The sequence below is a fragment of the Clavelina lepadiformis genome, chromosome 5 (assembly GCF_947623445.1).
Source record: "Clavelina lepadiformis chromosome 5, kaClaLepa1.1, whole genome shotgun sequence".
Taxonomy (NCBI): Eukaryota; Metazoa; Chordata; class Ascidiacea; order Aplousobranchia; family Clavelinidae; genus Clavelina; species Clavelina lepadiformis.
Genome location: NC_135244.1, coordinates 18433862 through 18445497, shown reverse-complemented (window position 1 = coordinate 18445497; position 11636 = coordinate 18433862). Strand labels below are relative to the sequence as shown.

The window sequence follows — 11636 nt, the reverse complement described above, 5'->3', positions numbered from 1 at the left end:
TAAAGTTATCATCGAAAAGGGCAAAAAATCGTTTTCAACAAGAGCGAATAAAAAAGTTGGGGTAGTCGGCTCAATTTCTTAGCAGAATCGCTCAAAGTTATGGTGATTATATCATTATGATATTATGTCGCGCACGCCACAGATCCGTCGAGTACCTGATAATTATGTAAAAACGTTTAATATTTTTTTACGGGTGGAACTAAGTTTTAAAGGTATCATCGTAAATGAAACGAAAATGTTTTTAATACAAACAAAAAAAAGTTGGACATTTAGCACGATTTTTTACCAGAATCGCTCAAAGTTTCGGTTGATTCTATTCTACAATAAAGTGCATGACTATAGCCGTTGGGCTTAGGTCTGGTCGATCGAGTACCAGTTAATTAATAACAAATTTAGACATTTTTTAAGAGTGAGTTAAGTTTTAAAGGTACCATCGTAAAGGGAAAGAAATTGTTTTTAGTATGAGCGAATATAAAAGTGGAAGCACTCGGCTCGATTTCGTATCAGAATCGCTCCAAGTTTCGGTTGGTTTTACCACGGAGTGCACGACAATATCACGTCGCGCTAAAAGGTTTGGTCAATCAAATATATGTTAATTATACAGCGGTTAAAATTTGTTTCAATACTAAACATGACTTTTTTAAGGTTTAACATTTTTTAACGTTACAATTTGCATTAGTTACCTGTAATTCATGCTTGCTTATTTGGTTTAACTGCTGCTGCTGGTTTATATTACATATGTTTGCGAATTTCATTACTACAAACATAGAAAAAAATTATCTGTAATTCCGTAATTAGTCACTTTCCGTAAATTAGTGTCACGTTCCTCAGTTTTTTCGTTCTGCAAAAACTACAATAAATAAATCACTGCACCGACAAAAATTTTGTCTAAAGATTATAGAAAGTTCAAAAAACATTGTGACAGAAATATTTTTATAGTTAACAGGATAAGCTAAATAATACCGCGTATATTTTCCAATTGTATTACTACATACATTGAAAAAAGTATTCCGTAATTTCGTAATTTCTCACTTTTCATAAATTAGTGTTGGCATTTCCCGTTATTCCTCACTTTCCGTAAATTAGTGTCGCGTTCCTCAGTTTCCTCATTCCGTAAATTGATGTTGTTCGGTTCAGGCTGCTGCTGCTGTCATAATGTATCTAGGCCTGTAGGCTGGTATTTACAATGTACCTTACCTGTAGAATGTGGGCCTAATGGTCCAATAGGCTACCACCAATCAAGTAAGTTTGCTTGTAGGCCTACACCAGTAACACCACTCCTACACAACTCAAAATGGTGGCAACAAGAAAAACTATTTTTCACGGGCTGCATACTAACGTTGATGTATCCACTGTAACGTGTATACAATGCGATATAGGCCTAGCCTAGTCGAATAAGAGATATCGTCGAGTTAGGAAAAAGTGACATGCTATTACATCGTGGGCCGCATTAAAAGGTTGCGCAGGCCGCATGTTATGCAGGCATGGTCTATTTCTATAAGATACCGGTACTGGCCGTGCTAACTTTTTATCGTTGTAGCGCCAAGTGTTTTTAATTTAATTTACACCTTCCAACCTTGCATGTTTCAAGCCCTTTGGGTCAGTAGCCTAGGGCCTTTACGCTTTTTTTTGTTCGTTAATTGTTTGAGCGTATTTCGGCTCTAGTATGTACATAAGTGCACAATCTGAGCCTATGTATACTTGACCCCAGCTACTAAAATTGTGATGTCATCTGGTTGTGCACTTGTATACTAGACCCCAGAATCCAGTATTTCTTGTTAGACCAGTATACAACCCAGATTGAAAAGTTTGCTAAGTGCGTGGGGGTTTAAACTTAATTGTGCTTATTACAGCTATTGTTTCATCCTGTTCCCGACTGGTAAGTACAGCTATTATCGACCAGAAATAGTGTGTGCAAAGACACAAACTTTAGTGTGGTGGCAAGAAACCTCAATTCTATATGTATTATAAAGTTGCGTTCAAGCAATCTGCTTTTCTTTGTTTGTTTATTATAATTCAACTTTCTTCAACTGCCAATACTTTATAATGGAATTTGTCAACCCACTTTGATTTTTTTAATTACAACAGTTCTGTGTGTCGGATCGTAAAGACTTTACTTATGTCAATAGCATATGAATTCTTTTGTAAACATGATGAATGAAAAAATATTGAAATATGTTGCTTAGTTTTTTTTTTGCTGGGGTTTGAATCCAAGATTAAAATTACAAGAACTCTTGTAATTTAAAAAAGAATGAAAGTGGTTTGACAATTTCCATTGTTAAGCATAGGCGATCGAAGAAATCTTTCCACCCAAAAAATGTTTGCTGTAACTTAAAAAGGGTCTGTGACTGACGAGCCTAGCCTATATTGTTGTTTAGTATTAAAGGATAGTTTAGTGTTGATATGAAAGTTTGCTTCTTGTTCTCAACTCTAGATAGTTCGATAGAGTTTTACACTTTTTGATGCCATAATCAGCATAACATTTTATTGTTTGTACCTTATAAAAATATTGGTTGAAAGATGTCTGTTCTGGAGCAAGGGAAAGTAGCAATTATTGACGACACTGTGCCTTTGACCTGCGTTATCACTGGAACTGAAACTGTTCAATCACATACGGTATGGTACAGTGATTTATCGATTAGAAATAGTGCGTGTTAGCACAGAAAAACACAAAGTTTGGTGTGATGGCATGTGCTGAACTGCTGAAGCCTCCTGTTTTTTTATTTAATTTTAAATTGGTTTTTAACCAGCTAACTTTTATTTTGTATTTATTATCAATTGGCCAGAAGATAGTAAGTTTCGGTGTGTACATGATAAATCTCAAACTATGTTTCCGTATGGTATCACTGTTTATAATAGAGAAGAAGTAACATACGTAATAATTTCTCGTCACTCAATGTTGTTACGTATATTGCAAAAATGAAGGATATTCAAAATATATATATAGGTGTAAAGAAGCACACTACCTTTTTGCTAGGTTACTTTACCATTATGACTTTTGTTAGAATCGTTTGTTTTGAAATGCCCAATACAATTATGTAGCAACCAAACTTGATTATTGTTGGACCATATGTTAAAGAATTTCGTATTTACTGGAAAAAACTTAAATTTTATGAAACATTTTTGAGTAACTACTCCCGAAATGAATATTAGTTTCGGTTCTAAATATTCACTGCATGAATTAGGATCCTGATCAAAAATGGCGCAAACAGGTGCTATGTGCATAAATATAACTTGTATAATCATCACATATTTTATCTGTATTTTATAGGCCAACACTTTCTAAAGCAATTTCTTTTATTACATACAGTATGGTTTGTAAATATTGTCTATAGACCAGGGCTACTCAACTAGTTTTAGCAAAGGTCCAGTTACAAAAGTTCAAAATTTGCTTAGGTCCGTTATAACTCTCATGAAATAATTTACAGTCATACAAATGTATTAAAATACAGTATATAAAGTAATATAATTCTCTGGATGGGTATTAATGTAATTTTAAAATCTCTGGATTTTAAAATATTAAATTCTCTGGGTTTTTTTATCACAACACATGAAATACGGTATATACAAAATCTGGTAAAGCGGTAATAGCAAAAGCAATAAGCGAAATTTGTTTATTGTTCTGTTAGTCACAGCTAGTGGGAGAATTTTTTTATTATTTCTTGCTAGTTCTTTTAATCTTGGTTCTAAAGTAGCGAGAGCTAGTCGAAGGCAGTGGTGAAGGGTTTCATTGGTCATACAGATGCGAAATTTATTCTTTATGAAGTTCATGTTTGAAAACGCTGACTCGCAGCTGTGCATTGTGATGTCAACAAGGCTTGGTTGAAATTGTGTTATTGTCTGCAGTGTTTTGTTTTTGCAAATCAACGATAATGGATTTGGTTTTGTTAAAAACTCGTGTCCTTTATGAAGTCACAAATATCATTGTGACTTCTTAAAGTTTTTTTATGGCTTGCAATTAGCGCTTTGCTGATGATGGGCTATACCCAGAAACAGCGCTGTCGAAGGCTACATCTCCTTAGTGATTTTGTACTAAACTTGTATAAACATCGTTTTATCAACAAAACATGGCGCAAAACGCCGGGTGCCCCGATTGATATACGACCTATTAACAAAAACCGCCAGAAGACTAGTTTGAGCTACCACTTACACACTCGCTGATCAATTGAATAAACAGGAATAACAAAACTAATGATGAACTATTTCATTTGCGTAAATGCTGAGACAAATAAGGTCCGGATTCAACACTGAAAAGGTCCGCATTCGGACCGCGGTCCGCCAGTTGAGTAGCCCTGCTATAGACCAATAGGCCCACATAAATGCACATTGTATAGATGTTATATTTGCAAATATTTTATATTTCAGGAATTCATTTTGCGTGTTCAAAGGGGTCCCATTAAAGAAAATGTTTGGGAAGTGAGGATTTTCTGATATTTTTGATATATGTTTTAGGGTGTAATCATTGAAAAATTTGCATTCATATCCATCAAAAGACAATGCATAAATGCTTTATCTATCTTCTTATTTCAAAAATAATGAGTTCGGTAAAATTTATATGAAATAGCATGAATACAACCTTCGTATGTAAGTTGCAAAGTTATGTACAAAGTAGATGAAGCTTTTACTAATGTAGAGCTCAGTTTGTTGTACTGGTAATGATAACATCAATGCAATAGTCATTTATTGTATATATACATACTGTGTAAATTTCCAATTGTACATTAATCTTATCTGTTGATTGTATTCTGATCTTGTGTGATTTTTTTATATACTTTAGATACGAAGAAGATACAATGACTTTGTAACATTGCATGAAAATTTAAGAATCTCAGGAGTGGATTTGCCACTTCCACCCAAGCGTTTACTTGGGAACATGGAAAGAGAATTTATTGCGGAGAGGCAGCACGGATTGCAGGCCCTCGTAAATGCCATCCTTGAGCACCCAATGTTGGCAGCATTTGATATTGTGAAAAAATTTTTTGATACCGTTAATTACAACAGAAATCACTCGGGTAATATCAGCTGTTTGTGTAAACTGTGCTTTTTATCTACCTTTGTGACTTCGTATACAAATATAATAAATTCAATATTAATAAAAGGTAAAATCATTACAGAATTGATGTTTACAGTGACAAAGATTAATATACGTTGTTTATGTTGTATGATAGTCAGCCTTATTTTCCGAAACGTTTACTTTTTAAGTTTTAAATATTGTGGCTACAGAATCAGCTCTTCAGTTTGTCTCCATGTTCCTTCGTTCTGAACCGCACTGGGAGGTTGTTGAACCCTTGAAGGAGATGGGCTGGAGAATAAGAAAAAGTTTATTTTTGATCAAACCTAAAGATCAACCAAAACAAAGACTTTTACTCACATGGGTTAGTTGTAAAAGGTTGAGATACTAGCTTATGCAGATTCCATAACAATATACCAGTACAGTATATATATGTAACTGTACAGATTATGACATGAGTAAACATTGTTTACCATCTGTAATTGAATTTTTGTTATCAACTTCTCATTTTCATCTGATGTGAATTATATTTATATCCAATTTGATAAGATTTTGTTAACAATGTGTTATGTTGGTTTGTTGTCTATTTTGTGACACAATGCATGTGAGCATTTTGCTATCAAATTTGCCGTACCTGCAGATTGAATATGGGCCTGACAGACTGTTATCTGCGAAAGATCAAGCAGCAGTCATGAAGCTCTTGCCAAATATCCAGGTCTGTAAAAGAAAAGTATAGTTTAGACATTAGACAATACGTATGTCTTTATATTAAGCCAATACCAGTACTGACCTCGTTAATCTCAATTTCTCAGAATTCCTTTTTTATACCTTGCCTTCCATAACTTGATATTCATGTTTTGATGTGAAAATCTTTTTTTTTTTTATTCACCAATTTTATCTGTATCAAATAGCATCCTTCCATTCATCCATTTCTACACGCTATAGCCAACGAAAATGGTGCGCTCGTGATTCGCGATTTTAATAAAGATGGATGCATGAGAGACATCATATGCAAGGTTATTGGGAATTTCTTCCTTCTCAAATATTATGGTTTTTATGAGATAAGCATTGTGAGGTTGTGAGAAGCATTATGTACTAGTATTGTACATTTTTTATCTTTACAGACAAAACCTACCAAAGCCTCGTTCTTAAAGAGGTACTGCACCCCAAAGAGTGTGCAATGTTTTTCTATGGCCGAAATTAAGCAATATGGGCGACAAATTTTGGAGGTATGTTTATGCTTCAGAATTTCTTCAAAGCATTTGGCCTAATTTCGTTTCACTTTTGCACTGTTTTTACATATCATGCAATTTAAAAGTATTGGTACGTATAAAAAATTAAGCTGTTTTAAGTAAACCACATTTGTACCTTCACAGTCATTCATTTTGTAGTCGTTCTTTTTATGTGTCATTAGGTAATATTTTATATCTAACAAACTAGTTTTGCGACATAATTATGTTTATAGGTTTTGAAATTCTTGCATGACAAAGGCCTCGCATTTCATCACTTACATGCAGGTAAGCAGAAAGAGCTTAAGGATGTATAAGCGGATTGTAATTGTCAATGTACATCATGCATAACATGGATATAAGACCAAATGTAGTATATATCATTTTCTATTTCCTTTTAAACATACTATATTAAATACACAAAATGGAAGATTGTTCACGTGACCAGGAAGTAAAGATTTAAAATAGGCAATGTAAAGAGAGAGCCATATTTTACACACAGCCATACTACATGAGCCCTTCTTTTGCAGGAAATGTCCTAATTGAAAAAGAAGTTTGTAAACTGACAGACCTTGAAAATTACATGATCGGAATACCTCCTTATTACAAGCAGTTCTACAGTCAATTTCGAAAAATTCATGTCAGTTTCAATTAACCTTTTGAGAAGTATTTATCCTTGTTGATGTCGTCTGATTGATGATATCATGTTTAAATGTTGGCGCTAGCACATGACTTGTTTTATCTTCTGATATATATTTTCACATTTGCTTAAGCAAATATCTACTTTCCACATTTCTATTTTTAGAGCTCAGAGTCCATCGATGTTTACAGCTTTGGACAGTTGCTTTATGAAATGGTGTTTGGCAAACCACTTAATCAAGCCACAATTGATTTCCTGCCTCCAAACAGTCCTGCCACAATAAGTAATTTCTTTAAATACCATTGTTACATTTTGATTGCATTATGGTTTTAAGTTGTAATATAGGTAAAAGTTTTATGTTCTTAGATGTATTTTTTGCCTGATACAAATTCCTGAGTGCCTTGTTATGAAAAAGACAAGTTTTGTGCATTCATCTGTTAGCTATGGTCGTTATCATAAATTTTGTTGCATGCTGCGTCTTAAAGAGCAAACTTTAACAACCATCTTCAGCTGTAGTAAAAACTTTAGCTGATAACTGGAAAACTTAGTAATAGCTTGACCATTTCAAATCAAAAAGTTTTGATGACACAACTAGTCAAAGTCACAGTTTCGAACTTTTCAAGGGTCTGTCTTGGAATCTATTCTCTCTACTGAAGCATGCAAGATGGGATTGCCCACCTTGGAAGGTTTGCTGAGTCATCCATTGTTTGCTGACGAGACAGTTAGAACTGTTGGTATCAAGCCACAATTGAAGGTTTGCATCACCCGGCGTAGTTGTGAAGTCCTACTTTAGAATCTTGCAAGTAACTTAAAACATACATTTATTGATAGTCTTTATAATAAACCATTAGATCCCCAGTAAACTGAAAGAAACATTCAAACAATACAAAGAAGGTTCAGAAAGAAAATTGAAAGAAGAACAGAAAGTAGTAAGTAATCATTTGTTATATCCCATCCTCAGACAAAAACTTTTCACTGCTCAGAAACTATTGTTCTATCGTCATTCATTGTCTTTAATAGATTGGACAAGTTAGAAGACTTACAAAAGCAAAAGCTCATCACAGTTCTGATAGCGAACGTAGACGTCGAAAGCTTGAAGCTCGGAAGGTAGAAATAAATTTGTTTAGGACAATTACCTAACACACGTTTGACTTTCATTGCTGCATTTTTGTATTAATTTAGTGAGCCCTGATGTGGAAGACAATGCAAGCAATTTTATTTACAACTTTAATGCTTTTGTTAGACCACTTTTTGAATTAGCTGCAAATTGTTTATTTAGAAATCCCAAAAGAAACTGGATCTCGTCAAGGAAAATGGTTCTACTGAAATACCAGGTAAAGGGTATTTGAATACATTTTTGGGAAACCACATAACAATATACACCTGTAAAACAAAACAAGATACAGTATTTACCGTAACCACCCAATTACTTGAGCAGATGCAACCACACCCACAACTCCAGACAGTGCCACGTCTTCAACTCCAGGTAAGCTGCGTTAGGTTTGCGCATGTCACTTGGAGTTTTAAAGTCACTGGTTATGACCAGAAGCACCTTCACTCCTATTAACCAGTCCATGTTAGCTTTAGAAATTTTTTTTTATCATCAAACCATATTTTGAATTTAAAATCCTTTCTGGCATTGGTTAACAGAAAAAATTTATAAGCTGCAAAACTTGTGCACAAATATGTTATCTTACTGATAAAATATTGGTTACTGTGACTGAGTTGATAACCAATAGTTAAGCAAACCTAGTTGATTTGAATCTTGATTGCAATTGGTTGGGTTTACCATTTAAACCACTTGATTATTATTTGCATTAATATTATATTGAAAATTAAAATAAAAAGTAAACATTCAGGGGAATTACCACCTTTTAATTAAATCCAATTATTAGGCAATGACCTATTTAAATAGTTTCTTAATTAAACGAGAAACCTTGAACTGTCAATCAAAATGAATAATTATACCAGGATACAGCTGATTGTCATTGCTTGGAAACCATCATGAGCAATGAAGAACCTCCTAAAATGATGTGATCGATATCGTTACTGCCTGGCTTGTAGAAGTAATGGGCGATTTGATTAGCTTAACATTTCATATAACTTAAAACTATCACATTGTTATGAGACGGATGTCTGGATATTGCTGCACTGTCACGTTAGAATGTCACTTGCAAAAATACCTCTACTGGAAGATGCATAAAAATTTTCTTGAAAAGGTTCATTATTACGAAACAACTATTTCCTGTTTAACTTTCAAAGCGACTGTATTTTGCTTTAGTCCTGTCTTCGTAGATAAAGTATCGGGTTGATGTTTGAAAGTAGACTTACAGTCCAATCGTTTGAAAGCATGTTCGGGATTTTAAACAAAATTATCCTTTTTTTATTCATGACGACAGCAGCTTCGACTTCATAAATTTGGATTCAGGTTTGAACAGAATGTTTCACTCTCAAGCATGGCGCTGCATGTCACTGTAACAGCACCTTGCCTTCACTTGCATGTATTACCAGCTTTTTTCATGGCCTCATTTCAACTGCAAATTTTCTGTAATCTGAAAAATGTTTGCGCACCACAATGAACATTAACATGTGATGTTACTGTTGTGATGCAACAAGATGAATGGAAATATGCTAAACAGTGGGTTATTGTAATTGTGTGTATGGAGTGTGGTGAAATCGGCGTGAGAGAAGTAATTTGTTGTACGATTTGGCTTATTTCATGTCACCTGGATAACAATTAGTGATGCACCCATAAGCAAATTCACTGGTTAGTCAGTCTTGCAATATTGGCGGATACTGATTAATATTTGCTGATGACTTAAAGCTTGATTGCATGTGTAGAAAGTGCGTTTTTCAATTATTTAAAAAACGTGTAATGTACATATGATACAAAAGACTGTATCATGCATAATAACAAATGTGTTTTACTGTATATGAAGATTACACTATAAAGCTGTTCCATACCACTTGTGTCCACTTTGTAATGAGAATTCTTATGTCATGGCACACATATAAACGGCTGATTGTAAAACCAGCTGAAAGCTGACACCAGTTTATTGGCAAAATGAAATCCAATTACCGATTTTCTGCGGATTAATTTGGTGCAACCCTAACAACAGGGTAGCATATTGTCAAACAATTCTTGTTTTTCATAGATTACTCTCATGTTTGTGCATCAATTCTTTATTTAAATGGCTTTTGGAGGTATGTTGCACTCATTTCGGTTTTTGCTTGCCAAAATAGTCCACACATGTCTTGGTGGAAATGTTTTTATTTACACTTCTAATTCAACAGCCTTTTAACATTTTACAAACGCAGCGCTACCCTATTTCATGAAAGGAACTGTCAGGCATGTCAAACTGCCCTATCTGCTGGCCATGTATTTAATACATGGTGTCGCTGGGGCTACATATTACTTTGACTGACATATTACTTAAAGAAAAGGTAATATCACATTTTTAAAGCACGTACACTTCCACAAAACAAGATGTTCTAAAAAACACGAGGCTTAAAACAGAAGACTATATAAGATGCTGTTCTTTGAATAACTATAATAATCATGTTGTAACTTGACTCTTAGACAATTTTATCATTGTTCTCATAAATTCACGGTTTCCCATAACAATCAAGATCCGTGAAATAGGCCAATCTTTATTAGCAACTGGTGCAGATGCCTAATCAAATAATACAGGAGTTTTCCACAAAAGTGAAGTCTGTGTACCAGCTTAGTGGCATTGAATAATTTTCAGTAAGAGTATGAAAATGTGCCATGGCCTGTGTTTGAGCTCAAAAAGGGCAATGAGTTTGACGTGCCTGAAATAACTGATAAAATAATATTGCACTTAAAAAATCTTTGTTTGTGTGCACAACAACCCCAAAGTAGCATAACAGCCAACATTTGAATTTGTAATATTATAGCATGTTAGCATTTTTGGTTTCTAACCCATCAACTATCAGCTATACCATATCAACCAGAAATCTTCATATTTAACATATTATGTCTGTTTTCAGCATCCACTGCTCCACCAGCGCCTCCTCCTCCTCCGCTAGCTCCTCCACCACCACCAGTCACTGCTGCTGATCCACCACCATCATCCGGAGCCGGAAGAGGAGCACTGCTTAGTTCGATTCAGGGCTTCAAGAAAGGAGGATTAAAGAGAGCGGAGACTGTCGACAAATCCGGCCCAAAGATGTGATGATGATGATGAAGAGGCGTGAGACTTTATGCAAAATTGCATTGATTGCTTTTTGAAAAGTAGCGGCTTTAGAATGGCGTGAAGGTTGATTTATCTCATTATTTTACCATCAGCTGTAGTCGTATCACTCAAAAAGTGTCATAGATGATCACTTTGAAATCTTAGTGCGAGTGTCATACTTTCCGCTTACTGCTTGTGGAAATATTCTCACTGATTTTTCATATTCTCATCCTGCATATCCCGTGTGTTCCGCGACAGTTACTCCAATCTGTGTGTTTTAATGTGCAATATTTCTGTTCATCTTCGTGATTGTGTAGTTTTACTATTAATGTTCCAGATTGAAACGAGATTTTCTAATACATAAAGCTTGATTGCTTACTACTACGTTGCCAGTTCCACGTCTATCACTGTTTGAAACAAGTGCGATCCCCAAGGTTTAAAGGATTGGTGGAAGGTCTTTTTGATTTTGAGGGTCAAAACCCAAGTTAAAGGGACTAAAATATTTCCTCGACTACCCTACTACAGTATATGAAAATCCCTCCGTTTTCGTCTTTAAAAAT

The 11636-nt window shown here is 34.6% G+C and overlaps 1 protein-coding gene across 3 annotated transcripts; it reads left to right on the top strand.

The window, feature by feature from the left end:
* The first annotated feature begins 2414 nt into the window (after positions 1 to 2414).
* On the top strand, positions 2415 to 11460 carry LOC143459355 (PX domain-containing protein kinase-like protein). Of its 3 annotated transcripts, none has more exons than XM_076956475.1 (17): positions 2415 to 2616; positions 4366 to 4416; positions 4778 to 5012; positions 5224 to 5375; positions 5652 to 5726; positions 5923 to 6027; positions 6136 to 6240; positions 6477 to 6528; positions 6771 to 6880; positions 7046 to 7163; positions 7504 to 7634; positions 7732 to 7809; positions 7901 to 7987; positions 8160 to 8214; positions 8319 to 8366; positions 9283 to 9308; positions 10892 to 11028. In XM_076956475.1, exons 1-16 carry the CDS (start codon positions 2521 to 2523, stop codon positions 9294 to 9296), a joined length of 1512 nt encoding a protein of 503 aa, XP_076812590.1. In that variant the 5' UTR covers positions 2415 to 2520; the 3' UTR covers positions 9297 to 9308; positions 10892 to 11028. The 3 variants fall into 3 exon arrangements, with proteins under 3 accessions (XP_076812590.1, XP_076812589.1, XP_076812588.1); XM_076956474.1 differs by having other exon boundaries at positions 9280 to 9308; XM_076956473.1 differs by lacking the exon at positions 9283 to 9308 and having other exon boundaries at positions 10892 to 11460.
* Positions 11461 to 11636: the final 176 nt, after the last annotated feature.

What these genes read in the sequence shown, in the direction of transcription:
- LOC143459355 (XM_076956473.1), top strand. Translation starts at nt 2,521, where the DNA reads ATGTCTGTTCTGGAGCAAGGGAAAGTAGCAATTATTGACGACACTGTG. An exon ending in TGAGAGACATCATATGCAAG is followed by an intron (nt 6,028 to 6,135) that starts GTTATTGGGAAT and finishes TTATCTTTACAG; the next exon opens with ACAAAACCTACCAAAGCCTC. An exon ending in TGAAAGAAGAACAGAAAGTA is followed by an intron (nt 7,810 to 7,900) that starts GTAAGTAATCAT and finishes TGTCTTTAATAG; the next exon opens with ATTGGACAAGTTAGAAGACT.